Source organism: Rissa tridactyla, chromosome 17, assembly GCF_028500815.1.
Source record: "Rissa tridactyla isolate bRisTri1 chromosome 17, bRisTri1.patW.cur.20221130, whole genome shotgun sequence".
In the NCBI taxonomy this organism is placed as follows: domain Eukaryota; kingdom Metazoa; phylum Chordata; class Aves; order Charadriiformes; family Laridae; genus Rissa; species Rissa tridactyla.
The window spans coordinates 3676701-3698253 of record NC_071482.1 but is presented as its reverse complement, the minus strand read 5'-3'; the positions used below and the strand labels follow the sequence as shown (position 1 = coordinate 3698253).

The 21553-nt window shown below is 53.0% G+C and overlaps 1 protein-coding gene across 1 annotated transcript in view; it reads right to left on the bottom strand.

The window, feature by feature from the left end:
- The window catches only part of TECTA (tectorin alpha), a 28335-nt gene extending 12452 nt beyond the window's left edge, over positions 1–15883 (bottom strand). Inside the window, exons 1-9 of the mRNA XM_054222903.1 lie at positions 15820–15883; positions 12653–12786; positions 11101–11388; positions 6994–7131; positions 6297–6462; positions 3548–3960; positions 2692–3262; positions 1551–2143; positions 527–1100 (exon numbers count right to left, since the gene is read on the bottom strand). Coding sequence (XP_054078878.1) covers positions 527–1100; positions 1551–2143; positions 2692–3262; positions 3548–3960; positions 6297–6462; positions 6994–7131; positions 11101–11388; positions 12653–12786; positions 15820–15883 — 2941 coding nt within the window. The remainder of the gene's footprint in view (positions 1–526; positions 1101–1550; positions 2144–2691; positions 3263–3547; positions 3961–6296; positions 6463–6993; positions 7132–11100; positions 11389–12652; positions 12787–15819) is intronic.
- Positions 15884–21553: the final 5670 nt, after the last annotated feature.

The following is a 21553-nucleotide window of genomic DNA, read 5'->3' as shown; positions in this document are numbered from 1 at the left end:
ACATGGAGCAGCGCTGCCTTGCCCTCAGGCTCATGAGACATTGCATTCCTTCCGCAATTCCCCTTTCCCTTCCATACACTATGCAGGAGATCGTTTTGTACACTCTGGTCCCCCTCATGGCAGAAAGCTCTAGTGAGCGTAGCTCTTTTGATGGCAAAGCTGGTCTTTGACCGGTAGTGAAGGGAGCAGGAAAATTGTCCCAGATTGCCAGTGCGTAGACACCTCCGCCCCTACACCTTCGTATGACTTCGGACATCTAATGCAGCTTTAAGTGCTGTTGGGTCAGGATATCCCACCCAAACAGCCCTTCTGCTATAGTGATCCACAGAGGAGCACCCTGTGTCTAAGGGGTACCCACCAGAGATGAGAGCGGAGGTGGGGGAAAGAGAGCCTGTACTTTTCAGCATCCCATAAGAAAAGCTGCTCTGTACAACCACAAGCTCCTGACAAAAAGACTGCGCGAGGTCGGTGGGGTCTACGTCCCCTTCTGCCCACCCCAAGTACTTAAAAGCTTTGGCGGACTCACGGCAAAAACTGTGGCTCCTCCACTGGCCGACGTCCACCTCAGCGTTCTTGCAGGCACTGGCGTAGCGTGCCACCGAGTCGCACAGCTCTGACCGGTTACCCCCACTCTGGCACAGGCGGAAGAGGCACGTCCTGTAGTAGGCTGAGACGTTGACCACGTTGTGGCACTCCAGGAAGGAGCTGTTGGTGGGGTCATTGATGATGCCGCAGTTGGAGCGGCTCCTGTAGGACTTGAGCAGCTCTGAGTCGTTGTTGCAAGCCTTGAGGAGGTCCCCGCACTCCCCGTTGCAGATCTCGTCGAATGTGGTCCAGCTCTCCAGAAAGAGCTCCAGGCTGTCCGTGCACTTGCCCTTGGGTGGGCAGAACTCGTCGCTGGCGTTGCCGTTGAAAGAGCCGCACAGGCCCCCAGTGCAGTTGAAGTAGGCGGTGGAGAGGCGGATCTCCAGGAGGCCCGAATCATAGTAGCTGACAGCCAGGAGCCCCTCCGATTCCATCATGGTACTGTTGTCGCTACGGTAGATTTCCAGGCGGCCAGAAGGATGGAAATAGGGCAGCTCCACGTCATAACTGTTCACCTACAAGTAACAAGTGGATTGAGACACTTCAGGGAGGGCGATTTTACTTTGCATGGCCGTTCCCATCTGCTGGCTGGACCATGCTGGGTACACAAAATGCTTCTTGACCCAAACACCACCCTCCAAGGCCCAGAGCCTCCTTCACGTGGGGGGATATGGCTATTTCCTTGCACCCCACAAACAAAGAATGTTTTTCCAGGGAAAAAACAAGTTGCAGGAGACAACCACACCAGTGGGAAAGTCTACAGAGCTGACTCAGCAAGCAAAGGGGAATAACAGTGCTGTGACGACAACTTCCAGGCACCTAAAGGACATGGGTTTCATCCAAGTACCACCATAGTGCTTGAGGCTCTGATGTGGGGAACCAATCTGGGGACACAGACCCACTGTGTGAACCACCGCCTCCCATCCCGGCCCTGGGGTAGGCTGCCCTAAGGGCAGCACCTTCACCTTGATCTCCAACAGGCTGGTGCCTCCCATCTTCACCTCTTGGCCGACTGCCTGAATCCGCACAACGCGTGGCCCGTTGGGAGCAGATCCGGGCTTCTTTTGGCTGATGTCCACCTCGATGAAGTCCAGTCTCTCCGGGCAGGTTTTGAGCAGCGTGTAGGAGTGCTCCAGTGGGTAAGGGAAGGCAATGCCATCAAAGGTCTGCAGCACCTGGTTCTGCCCCACCAAACACAGGCTCTCCCGCTTGGGGTAGCAGCCCCGGTAGCCGTTCTCAATGGCGCAGACCTCTCCTTCAGGGCAGGTGGTGTTAAAGCACCTGGCCTCCCCGCCGTCCTCGCACTGACACTCCACCGTGCAGTCCGCTGCCGCCCAGAAAGACTCCCCGATCGTGTAGTACCGGCCGTCCACATCGCAGCCGCACTTCTGGACGGGGACGCAGCGGTCCATGCTGAGGACGTGGCCCTCGTTGCACTCACAGCCCTCAGCGCATGGAGAGGCACAGGCCAGCGGGGCCGTGAGGTCCGAACACGTGGCGGGGCAGCGGCTCGCACACACCGAGTAGTGGCTGAGCTCTGGGCACTGCACGGCCATCCCTGTGGGTGCAGAGGGGAGACAAACAACAGGAGGACCATATTATGGTATGGTTCAGCTCTAATTACCCATTTCCCATTGACCAACAACAGAGACAACGTAGGGTGACCTGGGATCCCTGTTTGACAGTAGAATTGGCCCCTCCATTTCCCACACATGCCTCCCCAGCCATTCCCCTCATGCAAGCAGTAGCTTCTCCAAAACAGCCCCAGAGCCCTCAAGCCACCCGCAGCTATTTAATGCTGCGAGCGAGGAGGGTGGGCCAAGAAGCATGCTGCTGGTCAGTCCCCATTCCGGTCCGGCCTCCATCTCTCATCACGGCAGCCAACCGTCTGCAGACCAACACAAAGCTCCCGGCCTCGTACCACCCTTTTGCCGGTACAAGAGTCTGATGCCATGGAGAGGAGGGACCGATCGGCTCTTGCCTGACTCCCTCCCCTGGATTTCTCCCCCTTCATCTCACACACTGCTGGGCACCACAGGCAGACCCCTGAAATCATTCCCCTCCTCCAGAGGGGAAGGCTCCTGGCACGAGCGTGCAAACACTTACCGCATCCCGTCTGGGTGCGCCACTCTCCCACCGAGATGCCTAGGGCTTGGCACACTGCGGCGTACGCCTGGATGGCTTGGCACAGGCCGGTGCCGTTATCCCGTGCGCTGCAGAGGTCGTAGACACAGCTGTGGACGAAGGCAGTGGGGTCCACAACGGCGCCACACTCCCACAGCGGCCCACCACTCTTGTTGATGAAGCCGCAGTATTCGGAGGTGAAATATAGAGACTCGGTGGCGGCGTCACAGAGGCTGCAGTTCTCCAAGCAGCCGGGCGAGCATTTCCGCTCGGGGTGCGGCACTCGCCAGCTCTCACCCAGCTCCGGCACAGACGTGGCCAACCTCCCGTCTGAGCGGAGGGTATCGTCCTCGGGGTCTTTATTGTAATTCCCGCACAGACCGCACGTGGTGTTGATGTACGTGCCAGGAACGGAGATGGAGGCATAGTGTTGTCCGTCGTAGGTCACCAGCAGGCCAAAGTCGGTCTCCAGGGCTGTGGACAAGCCACTTTGGTAGACTTTTATTGCACCCAGTTCCAGGGAGATGGGTAGGGACACCATCAAATCATCCACCTGTGGGAACAACAGCAGACAACTGAGCCGGCGCATGATATAGCAGAGCCCTCATACCGTGATACATACAGGACCTGTATGGCCCTGTTATGGGGTCTTAGGGTTAGGGATGTACACAGGACAGCCACGGGCATTTGTTGCTGTGCCTGTCACCTGTGCCCTTTCCCTGAGGGACATGCGGGGCCCAGAAGCCCCGTCCCACACTCCCAGGGCTGCCGTTGCGGTCTCGCTGCCGCCTCAGAGGAGCTGACCTGGCAAGTTCTCCCCTTTCAGCAGGGCTCTTACCTTCGCTTTCCCAAAGCTGCCCTTGGGGAGGACGATCTTGTGTGAGTAGACCTCCACAAAAATATCCCTCAGCCAGGAGACGGAGGAGCCGCCTCGGTTCTCGTTCTTGGCCTCCACATTGAAGTAGGGCAGCTGGGAGCCTGGCCAGCACTGCCTGGCGAGGAGGTAGGAGCAGGAACCCTGGAAGTGAAAGAGGAAGCCATCGAAGGTGTGGTAATGTGGATCTCCAAACACCACGCAGGTGCTGCTCTCCACCGGCACGCACTGGAAGAACTTGGTCTTCGGCTCGCATGCTTCAAAGGGGCCGCAAGCCATCTCCTGGCAGAAGATCTCATTGTTGAAGTCCAGGCAGCGGCACTTGGTGGTGCAGTTGGCATTGTCCCAGAAGATCTCCCCTTGACGGAGAAATTGTCCTAAAAAGACAAAAAGGGAAAAACCCACACTACATCACTTCTCTAAACAGATGAACATGCTTTAACTGCACTGCGTCAGTCCTCGGAGGGGTCTGCTGGCCCTACGGTCAAGACTGCTGCCAAAGTGTCCTGCTGCCGGGCTTCTTGGCTGCTGTCTTTGTGCAGATTCCTGGCAGGAGCCACCCAGCAAAGTGCTGCCATCCCAAGCTTTATTTTCAGTGTACGGTGCACCTCTTTCAATTCCTACCCTCACCGCAAGTCCATCAGATGGTGCGAGCGCTGTCACAAATCCGGGGTCGGTGCCGGACCGCAGAGGCTGGCTAACTTGAAGGCTAATCCTTCCATTTTGGACACTCACCAACCTCATTCTGCTTCAGTATCGTGGGACACAAGAGCCACCTGTGCAATTTTCTCAAAGGGAAAGTCCACTGGTAAAGCTCGTGCCTTTTGGAGGCCATTTCTAGTGCTGTCGCTGTACTGGTCCCATCCTTCATGATCCTTCATCCTCCACCATCTCCATAATTCCTCCACTGACATAACTTTGCTGGTTGAAGAGCGACCCAGAGGCAATTCACTCCCATTCAGAAAGTGCTCATAGTAGTTATGAAACCAAAGAGCTGTCGATAGGTGACTTCCACGCCATACACCAGCGATGACGGGAAACGATGAGAGATCGCAGAGCAATAGACTGAGCAGACTTGTTACACGGTGGTACTATAAAGGGAGGCAGGTTTGTCTGGTGAGAGACATGAGGGAAGACGAGAGAACAAGGGTGGCAAACACCCGTGAGAGTTTCCCTCTCTTCCATATGGCCGTCTTTCACACTTCTCATGCGCGTGGCTTCCACCGTGTGCGCTGCCTGAATTTACCTCTCCTAAACTTTTTGTTCTCTTCCCTGCCTCCTACAAAAAAAAGCTATTTTCCATTTCCTTGCAACAAACAGCATGTCCTTTTAGTGAGGCTCCTGCGCCAACCGTCCCAGCTGATGCATCTCCTCTTGGGGGGCTGACCAACTGTCCACTGTGAAACGTGAGTGGTATCTACCCACGCCGCCCTTGGTACCTGCAAAGCCAAAACGGGCTTTCAGCCCCTTTGCAAAGCCCAGCCTTTCTTCCCGGGGTCGGCAGCTGGAAGAGGCTGGAATGGCTGGACCCAAAAACTCTGCTTGGGGCTGCAAGAGCCTCAGGGTCTCACAGGCCTTTTTCGGTACAGTCCTAAACCAGGACATAAAGAAGCCACGTGTCTCAGAGTGGTGACATCCCCAGCGTCCGTCGGCAAGTCACAATCCTCTCTTGCTAGAAAGGCTCCCGGAGCACAGCGAGTGCTCCTGACTGTTTTATTTATCAAATGGTAATACAATAATCTCTCTGCAGCCGAGTCTGTGTGCAGTCGCTGTGCACGTTTATTATTCCCTTTATATCCCCGTGCCGTCGGCGACACATGCACAGACACTGTCGCTGGTGCAAGGGCATTCCTACCTGGAAAACCTGCGATTCTTCCTGCAGCAATAAGGGAAATGGAACCACACCATCAGCTTTCCCACTCTGGGGGCAAGAGGAAATTGCCATCTACAGGTCTTTCCCATTGTCACCATCAGCGTCGTGGAAAAGAATCAAGATGATGGCTCGGCAGCATTCAATTCCTGTGAAACACTCGAGCCCCATCCACCCTTGACTTTGGGTTAGGGTTCTCCTTCTGCGACACAGGAATGGAGGCTTACAGCAACACTGTGCTACTAAAATCCCAGGAAGGAAAAAAAAACCTAGCACGGATGACAATTTTACTCACTGGTGGTTGAAAGCAACACCAAGAGCTGAGAAAACTCCTGAGCGTTTATGGGCCTCTCTCAGTTTTTTCTGAGCTGCCAAGTCTGCCCTCGTCCGCACTGAGAATTTGCTGCAATTACTCCTTGTGAGCCAGGTCTGTCGACCCGTGAGCATGCCAACATCCCCCTGGGAGAGACAACACCAGCCAGGACGAGGGGCAAAGAATGGCTGATGATGGCTTCTTCTCATACTCTGTTGAGCGTGTTCTTCGCTTGAACAAGATGTGCCAAACAATGACAAGCCCCTCTGCCCGCTCTTCAAGGAGTTAGCTTTCCGCAGTGGGCAGGCTGACAATTATCGCTGGAAGTTGGGTGACGACTTTGCACAAAGGTGCCAAACCCCACTCGCGTGTTTCTGTCCCCGCAGCTGCAGTTCCAGGGATGTATTGGCAAAACCACAAATTGTGCAGTGGCCCAGAGCAGTCAGGCACCTCTCCACCAGCTTCCCAACAGCATTCCCCTTCCACTGCACCCCAAGACTTGGAAAAAAGCAATGCCCTTTCCCCCTTACCTCTCAGGCTGCAGCCATTGGCCGGATCTATTTCTCTGCCATCTATTTTGAAAGCCCAGCGCCCAGGGACGTTAACATTGGTCGTTTCTTCGATATTGACTATGTCTGGGGTTCTGGAGCCCGGGATGCTGAAGAAGTTGGTGACATTTCCACCATTGAAGCCAGCCTAAAACAGAGAGAGTGCAAATTCCATTATACATCTTTGCTATGGGAAAGTGATGCTGCATTTCCGCACATCTCTGCCCCCAGCAATAACTCCTGAGCCTATCTTCTTTGGTTTTAAAGTCTCTTTTCAGAGACGTCAGTTAGTGCGGATGTGAGGGAAAAGCTCAATGGGTACTACAAGCAGTATGGATGTATATTTACACATTTATGTACGTATATATACAAATGTATTTCTGTATGTATATGTATACTTGTATGTATGTACACACAGACATATGGGTATATGTATTGAGCGGCTGAGACATGGTGATGGAGTGAAGCTCCCCTTAGGCAGGGAACCTCAGTCACACCCTGGGAAGATGGGCTGGCTGTGGCACCGCTGCTGACACCAAGTTTTGGGGTGCTCATCCCACTGTCCATTGGGCTTCCAAGGCCAGTGCTGGGGACATTGAGGCACTGTGTGGCATGAGCAAGCTACAGGCAACCATCTGAGAGCTCAGCAGAGATGGGAGTACGGGAGCAAGAGCCTCACCTGAGCCATCACCCCACCGAGACCAGTCAAGGGGTCTCCTCCGCTGGCTGTCCCCGTGGTCCAGCTGACTTCGTGGTAGTTAAATAGGGCAAAGGATGACACTCCGTCTGTGATCAGGACAGCTTGGAAAGTGTTTACCTGTTGAAAACCATGATCACATTCACAAGGTGAGGAGCCTGCTTTTCTCACATTGCTTGCCTGCCCTTCTGCCATGTTTGTCTCTGACCCGGGTGGGACACAGGAGCCTCGAGGTGAAGAGCGGTGGAAGCCTAACAAGCCCCAAAATAAGCTCGCCCTTGCTGCTGCGACTCCACCAGCTCCCATCCATGTCACTGTCCCCACGTGGGAGGACAAGACTCTCTCTGATCCAATCTAACGCCAATAGATGGCAGCATGAGAATAAGCTCGCGGGGAAAAAGCATTTGGCAGGATTCGGATTGTTATGACCTGTTATCTTCCATTACACTATTTTAGCTTTATTCCTCGCCGCATTATCTTACCCGCTTCCCTTCCGCATTCATATCCTACAATACCGTTAACAGTGGATTACATCCAAGTCAACCATGTATATTATGCGCCGTGCTTGGCTGCCCTCGCTACCTGCTCAATCCGCTGCTTGTGTTCTTCCTTTCACTTGAAATGACTCTGCACTTCCAGCCCCCAGAACTCCAGACACATTCACGCCACTGGCTGGGTCCCATACAAGAAGGGTGTGCTTTGCCAGCCGGCGAGGGCGTCATAGCCCTGACCCCTTCGCTTTTACTGTTGCACAGAAAGACAGAAAAGGCCTCTCCCCTTGAGATATCCCCTCTATCCATGCAGATCCATCAGCAGACATCACCACTGGGAGCTAACAGTCATTCACTTCTCTCAGCTTTATGCATTTTCCTGTCCTTCCCATCCTTGCCCATCCTAGACCGCCCTGCGCCGGGACCGTGCCATGATTAACGACTGCTCCTCCTGCCTCTGAGCGAGCAGGATTTCCGCGGAGGACAAAGCTTGGGCTGCTCCTCTTTTAGTTATTGAAGACCACTACGAGGATCCCAGCTACCTGGGTGCTGCAAACTGTGAAGGAAACTACTGCCACAGAAGCAATTATCAGGTGATATGGGGAAGCACATCGATCGAATCATCTCACGCTAGGAAGCGCCAGGTCTTACCCTGCCAGCCAGGGCTGAGCTGCTCGGCGTTAACAACAGTTCACATCTGCTGCTGGATGAAGGGAAGACTGAAGAGCCCCGAGGGGCTGGGCATCGCTTTGCACCACTTCACATTCCCTTACAGCAAAGCTGCTCGTTTGATTATGGGCACCGAGGTGAGCACAAATGCCTGAGGATTGAGAAGGGGACCCCAGGGCTGCACTCACTACTTGAGTGCCACAAGGGAAGTCACTTCCAAGGAGTGTTAGGCTCCTGCCATGAGAAATCTTGGAAACGGAGGCGAAGCAGCCTGTACGAGCTGTCAGGAGAGCGAGAGGTGTGGGCAGAGGTGCCTCACGGCAGCTGTAAATGGCACAGTTCATACCGGGGCAAGCGGGACAGCAAGCTAATGGGAAGCCACCTTTCCACTCCTCATCCTTTCCTTGGGATCCTGCCGACTACGTCTGGTTTCCTCTTCACCTCCTCAGCACGCTTGCTCACCTTTGCCAAGTCTTTTCCCACCACTGTATGATCAGAAGGCACTAAAACATAAAGGCAGTGTTGCTTTCTATAGTGCAACAACAGCTCTTCCACAGAGCAACACACCCTGCTCCGGTCAGGTGCCTCTTGGAGGGCGACAGGACCTGACCTGGTACCAGGACGTGTGGGATGTTGGGTGCTGCTCGTTGCGAGCGCTTACATGAACCACAGGCATTTCCCTGTTTGTCACTCACGGCCAAACACGCATCGAGCACCCTCACCATCTAACAAGGCTCGCGGAAACTGAACCCATTTGCTCGGGCGTCATCGAGAGACAGTAACCACAGCATCCCCGAGGACACATTCGCAAAATTGTTTTCTGCAGCTTTTCTGCATTGCGATGAATTTCCTGCTTAAGTTGCATCGTGCTGTTCCGCGTGCCAACCCGGAGCCCTGGCCGCTATCGAACGGGAAGGCTGCTCTATAACAAAATAAATTGCATTGTGTTGCAAATGTAATTCTTCAGGCAATACACGAATCTCTATATTGCTTGCTGTCTGCAAATATATATATATATGTATTTTTTTTCTGCAAGCGCTGCCAGGACTGGCAAAAAAGAAAATGCATTAAATCCCGAGCCTCTCTAACAAATGGAAAAGAGCTGAACTGTTTATCAGAGACAGCTCCTCGAGACAGAAGCAGCCAGCTTTTGGCACTCACAGCACACAGGCTGATCCTAAACAACCCTTCCCCCAAACAATAGCAGGGATCCCTCGCTCACTATCTGCACCCCAAGCTTCTGCATGGGGCCTCACAGCGATGTGTCAGCGGTACGGCACGGACCTCCCCATGTCAGCTGCGGTCGCCATTCACATATTAACCAGACATTTAAAAGCCGTTCACGCCCTAACAAACAACACACCACCATCCCAGTTCTCTGAGACACGACTCGCACGTTTATGGAAACACAACAGAGCTGCCACGGCTGAGTCGCCAGCGTGACTCTCTGGTCCTTCCAGATCAGTCTGCCCAGGCAGACACGGCAGTTGTCATCGCAAAACTGCTGTCAGCATTCCCTTTGGTTCTCCCCTTCCTATCTCCGTGTCTGCACAGGATTTCAGACCATTCATTCAACCCTTTTCTACAAGATGCCCTCGCTGACCCCTTGGATTAGCGCTGCAGAGAGGGTTCTTCAGCCTCCACTGCAGAAAAAGCCATCACAGTTTGAAAGCAAAAGAGTTTTTTTGCCAAAGAAATACAAATTAAAGCTCCCATTTTCTCTTTCCTGTCTCCAACTCCTCAGAGAGTGGATTGCAACCAAAACTTAATTTCATGCAGATTCCCGAGCTAGGCGCTTTTCTGCCAGAGCTCCTCGCAGAGGCAAGGAGCAATTAACAACCTTAGCTTGGTTTCGAAGCTGCCGTAGGCTTGCAAGGCAAGCTCAGGGTGCAAAACCGAGCAGACTTGCATGGAATCCCAGGCAGACATGAGCAGTGGGGAGGGAAGGGCAAGTTACAAAATCCTGTCTGAAGAGGGTGACCACGGAGAAGAAGGGAGCACGGAGCAGAAGATTATGGCTGGCCAGCCAGACAAGGGATGGCTTCCCATCCACCTCCAGAGCCTGCTCATTCCGTCACCCCGCTGAGTGTGGGACCAGCTTATCCTGGACCCCAACGGTAGATGGACCAGCACAGTCAGTGGGGGGCTGCCCTCCAGCATGGGATGAAAGCACATGCATCCTTATTCTCCTCTCCATCCCTGGGCACCGCTCACCACGTTGCAGTCTCGGGAGGAGCCTGTTCTACGCGCATACCCGCACCTCAGCACGCTCAGGTGCCACACACACAGTGAGGCTACTTTCGGCACCAGGCTGGCTACTGTTGAGCTTCTGGGTCTCACCCAACATCCTGGCCACATTGCTGCCATGATAACATGCCTTCAAGCGGAATCACTCCTTATAAACTGACCATGCAGGAGCGGGTGGGAGCCTCGAGTGGTTTATATCACGACAGAGCTACTGTTCAATGCTTTGGCTCTTTTATAAAGACCTTTCTTCCGAGGTGCCCATAGCCCCTGCACAAATAGCTCAGTTTTATCGCTGTGAAAGCACAGGGAACTGAAGGTTGCATACCACGGCACAGAGGAAAAATGAAATCTGCATTTTTATCTAGCAAAAAATAACCACACTGTGATCAATGCACGTGGCCTATAAACACTGAAGAGGTGATGCTTTCCCTGGAGATCTGAGAGCAGGGAACGAGGCTTGTACGGGCTCCCGCGGGAAAGACCGAAAGGACTGTGGTGCCCCTCTGCCCGAAGGGAGCTGAGGAGCGTGAACACAAAGCCACTCACTCAATTTTCCCCACAAAGGCCAGGATAGTTTTTTTTATATATATATGTGTATATATATACATATATATATATGTATATGGACATATACTTAATCATCAAACACCACCCGTCACGAAGCACAGCTTATCGCTCTTACCGGAGTCGTGCTGCTTCCTCCATAGAAAGTGACTTCCTCCCAGGTGACGATGAAGATCCAGATGGCGGAGAAAGAGGACATGTCTTTGAAGTGCTTGCGGATGTCTTTGGAGGCTCTCCGCAGCAGCTCGGGGTCGGTGCTCTCCCTGTAGTAGATTTCTCCCCGGATGCCGTTGTGCACATCTGCCCAGAATGGCGCCACGAAGGCCCGGCCATCGGTCAGGGGGAAGGCTTCTGGTGTGAACTGGCTGACGAGCGCGTTGAAGGAAATCACGCCGTTGTTGTTGACCTGCACAGAGAAACCCGCTTTAGCTTGAGCAAGCCTTGGCAGCTAGCAGGAAGCTGCCGGTTTATCAGAAAACGTGGGGTGAGCAACTTTTGACAGAAGGTGGCATATAATACTGAGAGCTGGAGAGACAGCCTGACCATCTAGGCAAAGATTCAACTTCATCCTACCAGCAGTGGCCGAAGGCTGAGTGCAGGCAGCCCCAGACAGGACAAAATCCTGAAAAGTCAGCAAAACAGGGCTCCTACAAGCCAACACAGGAGAGGCACCCATCAGGACAGGATGGCGCCTGGCTTGGCTGGCACCCTGCCTTGGGGCCCTGGGTTTACCTGGCCGTTGGAGAGCAGCTCTACAGCACTGAGAGACCCAGTCGTATGGCACGATGGCTCACAGGTAAAATAGACAAAGCATCGGCCCCGCTGCCTTCAGCTTTGACATCCGTGACAGATTCTGGGGCCCCCCAAGAGCAGCATGACACGTGGTGCTATGGGCAGCATCCCCAGAGGCTGCTGAAGGTGCTCTCTAAAACAACCGTTATTTTTGCAAAGCGTAGAGAACAAGCGGTCCTGCCGACCCGCATGATGAAATCTCCCACCACACAAGGCCTCGACACCCCCTCAGGATTACTGCATTCCCAGTATCGCTGTGTACAAATTAGGGCCGGGGAACAAATGAATCTCTGCCTCTCTTTTGAACCTGTGGGGTTGGCAAGTTTATATCCCGTATTTGGACCGGGCATACCCACAGACGCTCCCTTGCCACACAACATGGCTGTGCTTGGGATCTGGCCTACGGTCATGCTGACTTAGGTGCCTTCAGGTGAACCCTCTCTTAGCCCAGCCCGTGACCCTGTTGCCAGGCTTTCGCTGCCATCTGAGAGCGGCAGCAGCCTGTCCTTGTCTCGGACACCTATGTACGGGTCCAAACCGTTGCCCTTTTTTTTCCCCCCTGCAGGTCTCTGCATGTTCTTGTTTCTTGTCATGTAACAGGAATAATGTTTCTTGTGTCAAGGCCTTAGCTTTGCCGTACCATTTAATCACCTACAAAGAAAATTTATTGCCTTTTATATTCCTTCCCCATGAACATTAGCCCATTAAATATACCTTTGACTTTCTTAATCATAAAACCTATCAGTTCATGAAATCTAAGAACTTGTCAGGTAGGTGCTAATAAATCTTCTGATTCCTGACGATGGGGATAGCGCGTTTAAAATGCAGCTGCTAATGGCAAGGAAAAGAATAAAGGGAAAATCTGCTTCTCCGCTTACATAAACGCTTCTGTACGGGGCTCCAAAAAAGATGAATGGGACAGAGATCTTGATCTCGGGAGAGCTTCCATCATCAACTTTGGGCGTTTTTGTGTCGTTCTGCCAGAAGGGATAGAGACTCGCCATGGCGTGAGCTGGAAGGAGAAAGAGAAGAGAGTCCTTATAGCAATGTCAGGACTGACTTCAGAGGGGCCACAGCAAGGTCCCCTGGGGTTGCCTGTCCCCAGACGCTGACCTCCTGGGAAGAGAAAAATCCCTTCCTTGCCCTCACCTCCTTCCCTCAGCGTGGACACGCCGGGGATGCCGAAGGTCTGCTGGCCACCAGCCTGCGCCAGGCAGGGCTTCGGTGCAGGGGTGACTAGCGACAGACTAATGTTGACTAGTCGAACCAGTACTTGGCCACCATGCCATACTCTGCATCGCTGCCGCTGGGGAAAACAACACCAAAAACCCCGGCATCGGCAGCAGCCAAAGGTTGCTCAAGCCAGAGCAGAGGTGCTAACTCTGGGACTGGCTCTGGGACAGGGTCATCAGAGAGCGCATCACTTAAAGGTTATTTAGGGCAACAACAAAGGGACCAAAAGGCACACATTAAGCTCGCAGCTGCTTATTTTTACTTTCTGTGTGACTGTCATCGAGTTGTAAGACCTATGCCTCAGCAACAAGGACAACAGCTCCATTCCCCCGGCTCCAGGAGGGGGGGTTTGCTGTTTCAGATGGTGAAGTGCTCAGGCACCTGGAGACCAAGCAGCACCTGGAGCTACCCCCTGGCAGCGGCCACCCTCCTCCTGCCCGCACGGCAGAGCCCTCCCGGGCACCAGGGCCAGGCCCCCCCAGCCCCCCGAGTGCTCCTCGGGGGGGTTACAGCCCCAGCTGTCACGGCTGCTCAGACATTTCCTGGCAAAATGAGGTTTCCTGCTAAAAGGCCCTGCCAGTGAACATAATCGTCTCTCCTCAAAACATTGCAGAAGACGGTTTTGATGTGTTTCGATACAAGCCTGCCGCTTTCTACCAGACTAAAAATCCATCGGCTTGAGTCGCAGGCGGGCACTTCTGGCGCTAGGGCACATGTCCGTTCCCGTTCCCGCCCCTGCCAGATGTCTGCTGTCATCTCATCCCCCATTTCTTGCAGTTAGCTACTGGTGTGGCTCCTTACAGAGCAAATGGAGATTTTGCCGGGTTTTCCTCCCCCTCTTCCCCTCTTTGATGTAGAAAAGCAGCGCCCTGTCCTCACGACATTCAATCTTGGCCGACAGGAGCCACCGGGCTCTGAACAATCCTTGCTCTGTTCACCGGGATTCAGGACATGCTTTTACTTCCTAAACCCTACCCCTGCTCTTTCAGGGGCCTCCAGCCAAGGACAGCTTACTCTGTGCCACACCATTATGGACACAGGAGGGGCTCTCGGTGTTGCCCAAGCTGGGGGATGGTCTTTCCTTGCCACCCTGAGGATGCTCCCTGCTCAAAACTGCCTGGGAGAGGCGAGAGTCACCATCTGACCCTTCTTCAGAGGCTCAACCGGTCTGACTTTCCTTGGAGAAAAGGAGACAGGGAGAAGCCTGGCCTAACCCCGCTGGCATCCTGACTTCCTAAGACACACGCCTGTGGCCCGAGTGCCCCACCGGGCATCGAGGGAGGTGGCGTGTGACGGTGTCCGAGCCGCAAGCCTGGTTTCACAGATGTATCCGAAGGGCTGCAGCAAAACTCCTGGCTGCCAGGTAGTAAAACCATTCATTTCACAGCTGTTACGCACCTGATGAGTTATTACAGCTAAGGCATCACTACGAGACATGGGTTTTACTTCTTCTTTAGATAGGAAACTCAGCAAAACCTTCTCGAAGCCAGCCTCTTTACAGATACTACTGCGCCACTACCATACCTTTGCATGCATCACCTCTTCCAGCCACACAGCCCAGCGGGTCCCGCTGATCCTGATTTTTGCCCCGGGGGCATTTCCCAGGGATGAACCGGTGGCCTCGTTTCCCGCATGAGCAAAGAGAGCCACAGGTTTTGCCTGAGCCATCCTCAGCCTGACAGCAACTCAGCAGCTGACCAGGGAAACAGCTTCCAGATTTCTCAACTCCCCAGCTCGAAGTTCCTTTGCTCAGAGATCCTCGAGCCAGCCACACATCCAGCACCAGCCAGGCAGCACACATCTGCCACGTTACTGAACTACGGAGGCTTTTCCTGCCCATGCCAGCTCCACCTGCCCTTCTCCAAATTGAAACATGGCAAAGATTAATTTCTCCAACAGACTAGTGAACTTTTCAACACCATAGAAAAACAGAGCTTGGAAGGGGTCCCCGGCTGCTGGCTGGTCTCACCTCCTGCCCAAAGCACAGTTGACCCCACAGTCAGAGCAGGTTTCTCGGGGCTGCATCCAGCCCAGATGTGACCACCACCTACTTCCTCACAAAACAGAATGCAGCACGAGGAATGGGGTGCGAGCAAAAGGAGAGGCTTCCTGCAGCCCTGTGACCCTGCCAGAGCCTGGGTGTCCTCCACCAGCGTCCCGGGGAACCTCACTACCCACAAACCGTGACGTTTTGCTGTCGCTCACCCCATTTGCCCTTTACTGGACGTAAGTTGGTCAACCCGCTCAGCAATCCTAACACCACAAATGTTTCAAACTCCATTTCTTAGTGACTGGACAGACCGTCACCACCTCTGGAAAGCCCCACGTGCACACACACGGCCATATAGGTGATAGATGAACCCATACATAAAATGCTCAGCGAGCTCAACAGCTTTCATGGCCTGTGTGTCCTGCCAGCTTCGTGTTCAACACAGCGCGCCAGCTCCTCCTTCAATATAAGCTATTGTCGCTTCATTGCTCTCAATGAAGTGAGGGCCGTTTGCGCAGGCTGCCCATCCATCTCCTGTGGCGCGAGCTGTCACTCGTGCAAAATTGCTACCTGTGCTCACCCACGAAGGTGCCCCAATCTCCCCACTTAGCACTCACCCTTCCAAACCGGTGGTCCCTCCCTCCCCACGGGAAATAATACGTTCACCCTGGTTCTTCTTGCTCCAGCCAAGGGTCTGGGTGTGTTTTCCAGCCCCTCCGTACTTCTGGGGTCTCTGGGCACAGCACTGCTTCAAAGTGACCGATTTTTCCTAGCAGAGCTGACGAGTGTCGGCCTCCCAGTGCTCGAGCGGGAGATACTCACCTCGCTGCCGCGCAGTTATCACCAGCAGGGCCACCCAGGTTCCGAGAAACGATCGCTTGTTCATCCTGCAGGAAAGAAAGCAGGCCAGACATGCATCACATCGGTAGGAAACTGCATCCTCGAGCAAACCTTGCTGTCGCTTCCCGAAGCTGCTGTCGACACATGGATGTTTCAGACATGGAGGTCCCTCACCTGCCCTGCGGACCTGAAATGCTTTCTCCATGCAGTGGTGTAATGAGACTTCCCCGGTGATAACAGCAAATTGCCCTGCAGGTATTGTCAAAGTAAGCCCATAACCACATAGAAGAGCTGCTGCTAATTTCACACAGCGCTTGGAAGTTGTAAATCACCCTGGCTCTCCATGGGCTGTCTATTTTCCCGATAGTTCAAGAGCAATTCCTCCCTGATCCGCTTAGCGCGGCGACTGACATTCCGGCCTGACTTCAAGGGGAGCAGCTTCTCCCTGCTCCGAACGCGAGAGCCGAGGCAGAGCTGCGGAGTGCTCTCCTGGTTAAGGGGCTTCAGACACCGCTGCCACTAATCCCCTGTGCTGGCTTCTAACACCACCATTGCTTACCGTTTCTGATGAGTGTGGAAGAAGCACAAACATTTACACAGCTGGGCAACTCCTCGCCGTACAGGAATCAATGAGAGAGAGAGAGAAGCAGATACGGGGCCGGGAAAATGAAAGAGAAATCCTGTGCCAGCTTTAATTCCTTCCGTGCCTAATGCAATTTGTTACTCAGTATTAATCCAATACAGAATATCGCTAAAACACCTGCTTTGATTTCTTCGCCTGTCGCTTCTGTGCACGACACACCGGCACGGCTCACGTAGGGCTCCCAGGAAGGTATCCTGGTGCTCCCAGCAAAAGTACGCCATCAGCTTCAGACACAAACTATATCCATTAATTCCAGCCTTGGTTTCAATACCAGCCTCTCTACTTTCTCACTTTTACACATCCCATGCACTTCAGTTGCGTGGACACACCGCCTACAAAACCCAGCATCTCTTTATAGATCCGTTTTTATAATTCATGGGCACCAACAGATCCAACTCCTCCTAAATAGATCCACATACCTACACAACACACAGAGCGCAGGACTATAGCAGGGAACAAGCCATCGTCTGTGCCGCATCCCTTCACTTGACTCCCTTTACCGGGAGCTCGGAAAAGGGTGGAAGGACAGTTCCTCCCTGTTTCACCGCGCCTCAGCGTGCCACTCGCATCAACGCTGGCCACAGTCTGCTTCCAGCAACCGCGCTCTGCAGCGAGAAAAATTCATTCCGCCAAGGAAAAGCTCTACCCCATTCCCTATCTTGGAAAGATGAAAAGGCTACGACAGGATTTTATACAGATCACAAATCTGAGTCACTGCGGATTCGTTAGCGGAGCCCAGGCAGACAATGACTAGTGGAGACTACGGCGGTCCACGAAGAAGAGCGAGACCAGCACCACTTGGGAAACACAACAGACAACAGAGAATATGCTGCTTAACATATCACATTCAAAAATACATCTTTTTTTAGGTATGGAAAGAAAATTACCAACCTGTTTCGTAGACTAGGGGAGCAATTCAGGTCTGAAATTTTAGACCAATCTTGGTAGAGCAGGGAGAAATCCTATGTCAATGGAGAATGCATGCCGGTCCTCCTTTGCCAACTCTTGCTGATGACTGAAACGCTGATGTCTCAGTCCCTTTGCTCTCGCAATTGAAAAGTCCGTTTTCGTCAATGCTGTTCCAGGGCTGGGGGAGTGTTGAGTTGCAATCGCCACTGTTGCCTCTATTGATAACCAGCAAGCTAATCTGGAGATCAGATTCTGGCCTGGAGAGGGAGAGAAGCCTCTTTCTTCCTCCAAAGCTCACCCCCTTCAGGTGGATTCAGATGGAAATGTCAGCGAGCCGGGGCTGGGCTCGCGGCTCTGCTGCTCAGCATCGCTTTTTGCTGAAGGGGAAAAAAACCCAACCCAACTCAGAATTGAGCCCCTTCCTCCTTTGTGCAAGTGGAAAAAAAAGCCCCATCTATATAATGTTACAGGATTAGCATGAAACAGCGCTAGGCTTAAAGCACCGTTCAAAGGCAGTGCCCCAGAGTTTCAATGGACTTACTTTTCCATCCAAGTCTTGCTTTACTTTCTGTAGCGTGACTTACTTCTGCTTTTACAGGTGGAAAAGGAAAAACTTACCCAGTGCAGCATGCTCTCTGCAAACCCCCTGGAGATTTCAGTGCTGTTCCAATTTCCACCCTCTCTGGAAGGGCTGACTTGTGTGTTCACTCAGGCCGGTGAGGAGTTTCACCAGGGGACTGCTGTGAGCGATATTACTGTTTTCACTCGCACAACCTGCAGTGTCCACAGGGATTTTCCCTGCCTCTGGGCTGTGTGGCACACCTGCAAGCATCTGCAGCAGCTGGGGAACTGCTGAAATCCTCTCTCGGCACAATCTCCCTTCTCTTGCAGGCGCCCACAGCCCAGCCTTTTCTCTGACTCCATCTCCCCTCTCCCCCAGCGACGGCCTGTCTCTGCAGTCCGGGGGGTTTGCTAGATACACAACTCCCTTGGGGGACAAGGCTGTGGCTCTCCAAGCTGAGCTTATTGTTCCTGGGTGCTCGGTGGCCACTTGATGAGTGTTTCCACTCGTGCTGATGAGCGGGCTCTCGCACACCCCGCAGGACCACCGCTAGCCCCGGAGAGTGGGATCTGCCAAAGCTTTGCGGGCTGTAAGCCTCAAACTGCGTTACACAGAGCAAAGCTCTTCATCTGAGCCTGATCCGTAGCCCGAGAGAAGGTCTCTGCTTTGATTTCATTCACTTCAGTGTGAGACGAGAGAGGCAGAAAGCAGCCGAGGGGTGAAGGATGCAAGCCACAGCACCCCGTTAGAGAGCAGATTTCACAGCCTGCATTAAGGCTCAGTTAAGGCAGGCGGTGCTCCAACCCCAGCAGTCCGTGTGGGAAGGCAGTTGTGTTCTCATGGACATAACCGCCTGGCCCAACCTTCGCAGAAGGATTTTTCCCTTCTGACTTGTTGGGTGGGGGCCTTTTACTACCTATTTCTCTCCTAGGAGGTGGGTGGGTATCCCTTCATCAGGAATGGAGAGGGGACAGGAATGCCAGCAGCCAGACAAGAAACACCTAAAAGCCCAGATTCTTTTCCAGGACCCTGGGTGCTCCTAGAAGTGTGTTTAAGTAAGTTCACCCCCGTACCTTACCTCAGCAGTTTCTTTTCGTACACCAGGGCACCAGGCAGTGCTCTGCCTCCGCAACAAATCCTGGAGTCTGCTTTCTCTTTATCCTGCAAGCATGGTGTTGCTAGCAGGAACCTTTTTTTTTATTATTATTTTATTTTTTCCCTTTTCTAAACCAACAACTACTTTAGGAGGGCAGGGGCATTATTATGCAGTGGCTGATACTCCAGGGGCAGATTACCTCCCGCCTGCCGCTCCACGCACCCCAGCTCTTCCTTTCCCTCCCATACAAATTTTAAACACTACCAGCCCCAGGAAAATCAACTGACTCTTCTCATCCTGTTTTGTAAAACAGAGAAAACAGGTGAAAATAGGTTTCCCTCTGCTCCTTTGTCAGTTTAATATTCTGGTCCCGTTTGTCCTGGGCAAGTCTACACCGATGAAGTTTGATTAGGTTTCACTGTCTCTTTGGGGAAGACTTTGTCTTCTAGACTATTTTCTTTTGGCAGGGGATGCTCCCGTCATGCAGTGCTGAGCACATCGGAGCCGGACAACCAAAAAAACAGGCATTAAGAGATGAGAGCTAGGGGGTGTGTGTCTGCTTGACCTCAGCAGAGCGACCGCAGGCAGCCGTCTCCCTTGTCGCATTCCCATTTCAAGGCGGCCAGCCCAGCCCAGGGCAGATGCCCTTGTGAGGGGTTTGCCCAGGAGCTGCGCCCCATCCGGAGGGGCATCTCCCTCCTCCTGCATCTCCCCAGGGTCACTGGGTGCAGGCCAGCATGGGCTAAGCCCATTTCTACTGCTTTAGCGGGCCGTATTGCCCTCCCCATCAGCAACTATAAGCCTTTTCCTCAAGCGTGAAACTCGTTTTAACCCTGAGGCCGGTCCCACCGGGGACACAGAGCAGGTAACAGTGAGCTCGAGCCTTGTTCCTTACCTGCAAGTGGAGATAAGTCGCCACCACAGAGAAACGCAGACCAGAAGAGGACTAGGTCCTCCAGCACTGCGACTTCTCCTTTCGTCAGGTGGCACCTCACAGAGGGGGGTGGCTGTGCCTGAGCTCACCAGGCAGGAACGCTCAGCACAACAAAAATTCTCGGCAGTTCCACTCTCCCAAAGGTGCGTGTTAAGTGGGCAGGTGAGACAGTTTGCTTCAGGGAACACAAAAGTGCAAAACTCAGGACACTATTTTTTTTTTTGTGTAAAAACTTACATAAGTTTATTGAACTGATCCAAACCAATTACCTGTTTGGCCTGAATTCCATCGCTAAATCTGCGAGCAAACCAAAGGCAAATTGTGGGAGTGGGAAGTATATTCCCCATGAGAGAAACCAGAATAAAAAACGAGATGGACTTACAGTTCTTCTTTTTTCTTTAAAATTACATAGAGATGCATCATTAATAAGGAGCAAGAATAGTCCTTCATGTTTAAATTATGTTTGAAGTTTCCAGTAACTGCAGAAAAGCAATCACAGAGGCAAAGGCCCGAGATGGCTAGAGCCCCTCTAACGTTGCTCTGGGGAAGGCGTCTCTCTACTGCCTACAAAAGTGCCACATTCAAATGAGGGAGGCACAGCTGCCAGGAATACATATTTTAGCCTCCGGGCTGCTTTCAGCACCTCGTTTGCATTTTCAAATCCACACACGAACAGAATCTGCAGAATCTCATTTACAAGCAAAACGGGCAACCGACGGAGGCGGAGCCACCGTGTCGCCTTCTGTGGATTCCGGACCCAAGTAGGCGAGGGTAAACCCAGAGCCTCTCCCCAGAAGCAACAAGCACCGTGAGGCGCGGTTCCTCCGAGCTGCTCCAAGCCACCACGGGCCGCACTATCATCTGCCACCGGGATGTATGCAACTCCCAACAAAAGGGGGCTGCAAACCCCAGCGAGGGAGCAGAGGACAGTCGCCACGCCACACGTATTCATAACATCGCCGGTTAGATGATCTGCCTGAAACATCTGGCCAAAATATGGATGTTCAAGAGGAATGTATCCAAAAACACAACGGCACAGCATCTAATCTCCACACATGGAGCCATGCGACACTTTGGTATATAGCTGTCACCTAATTCCTTCCGAACCAGGTGCTTTTCCCCACTGCATAGACTGCCCGCGGCAGACTTTTATGCATGAACTAGCATGAACAACAAAACAGTTCTTGACAAAAGTAGCCCTCGGACAAGGACACAAAAGCTAGAGTAGCTTGCAAATCTATTTTGCTTTCTCAAAGGAATTTGACAGACCCAGGGATTTTTTGCTAAAGCGGGTATACGCTAACAACACCGGGAAACAGCCCCTGGTGACGTTGCACCGATTTAAATCAAACCTCCCGCCCTCTCAGGACCCTCCTGGATTCTTGGCACCCACTGTTGGCCCCAAACCTCCTCCCTCGCTCAGAGCCCTCCCCTCTCTCCCCAAGAAATGGTCCCCTGTTAAGCAGTAACATGGCAGACATACAAGACCCTTTCCCAAAAGGTATTACAAATGGAAAGCACGCCAACTTGGGATATTTTGCCACATCGGTTGCAGGCCATTTGGCTCTGCTT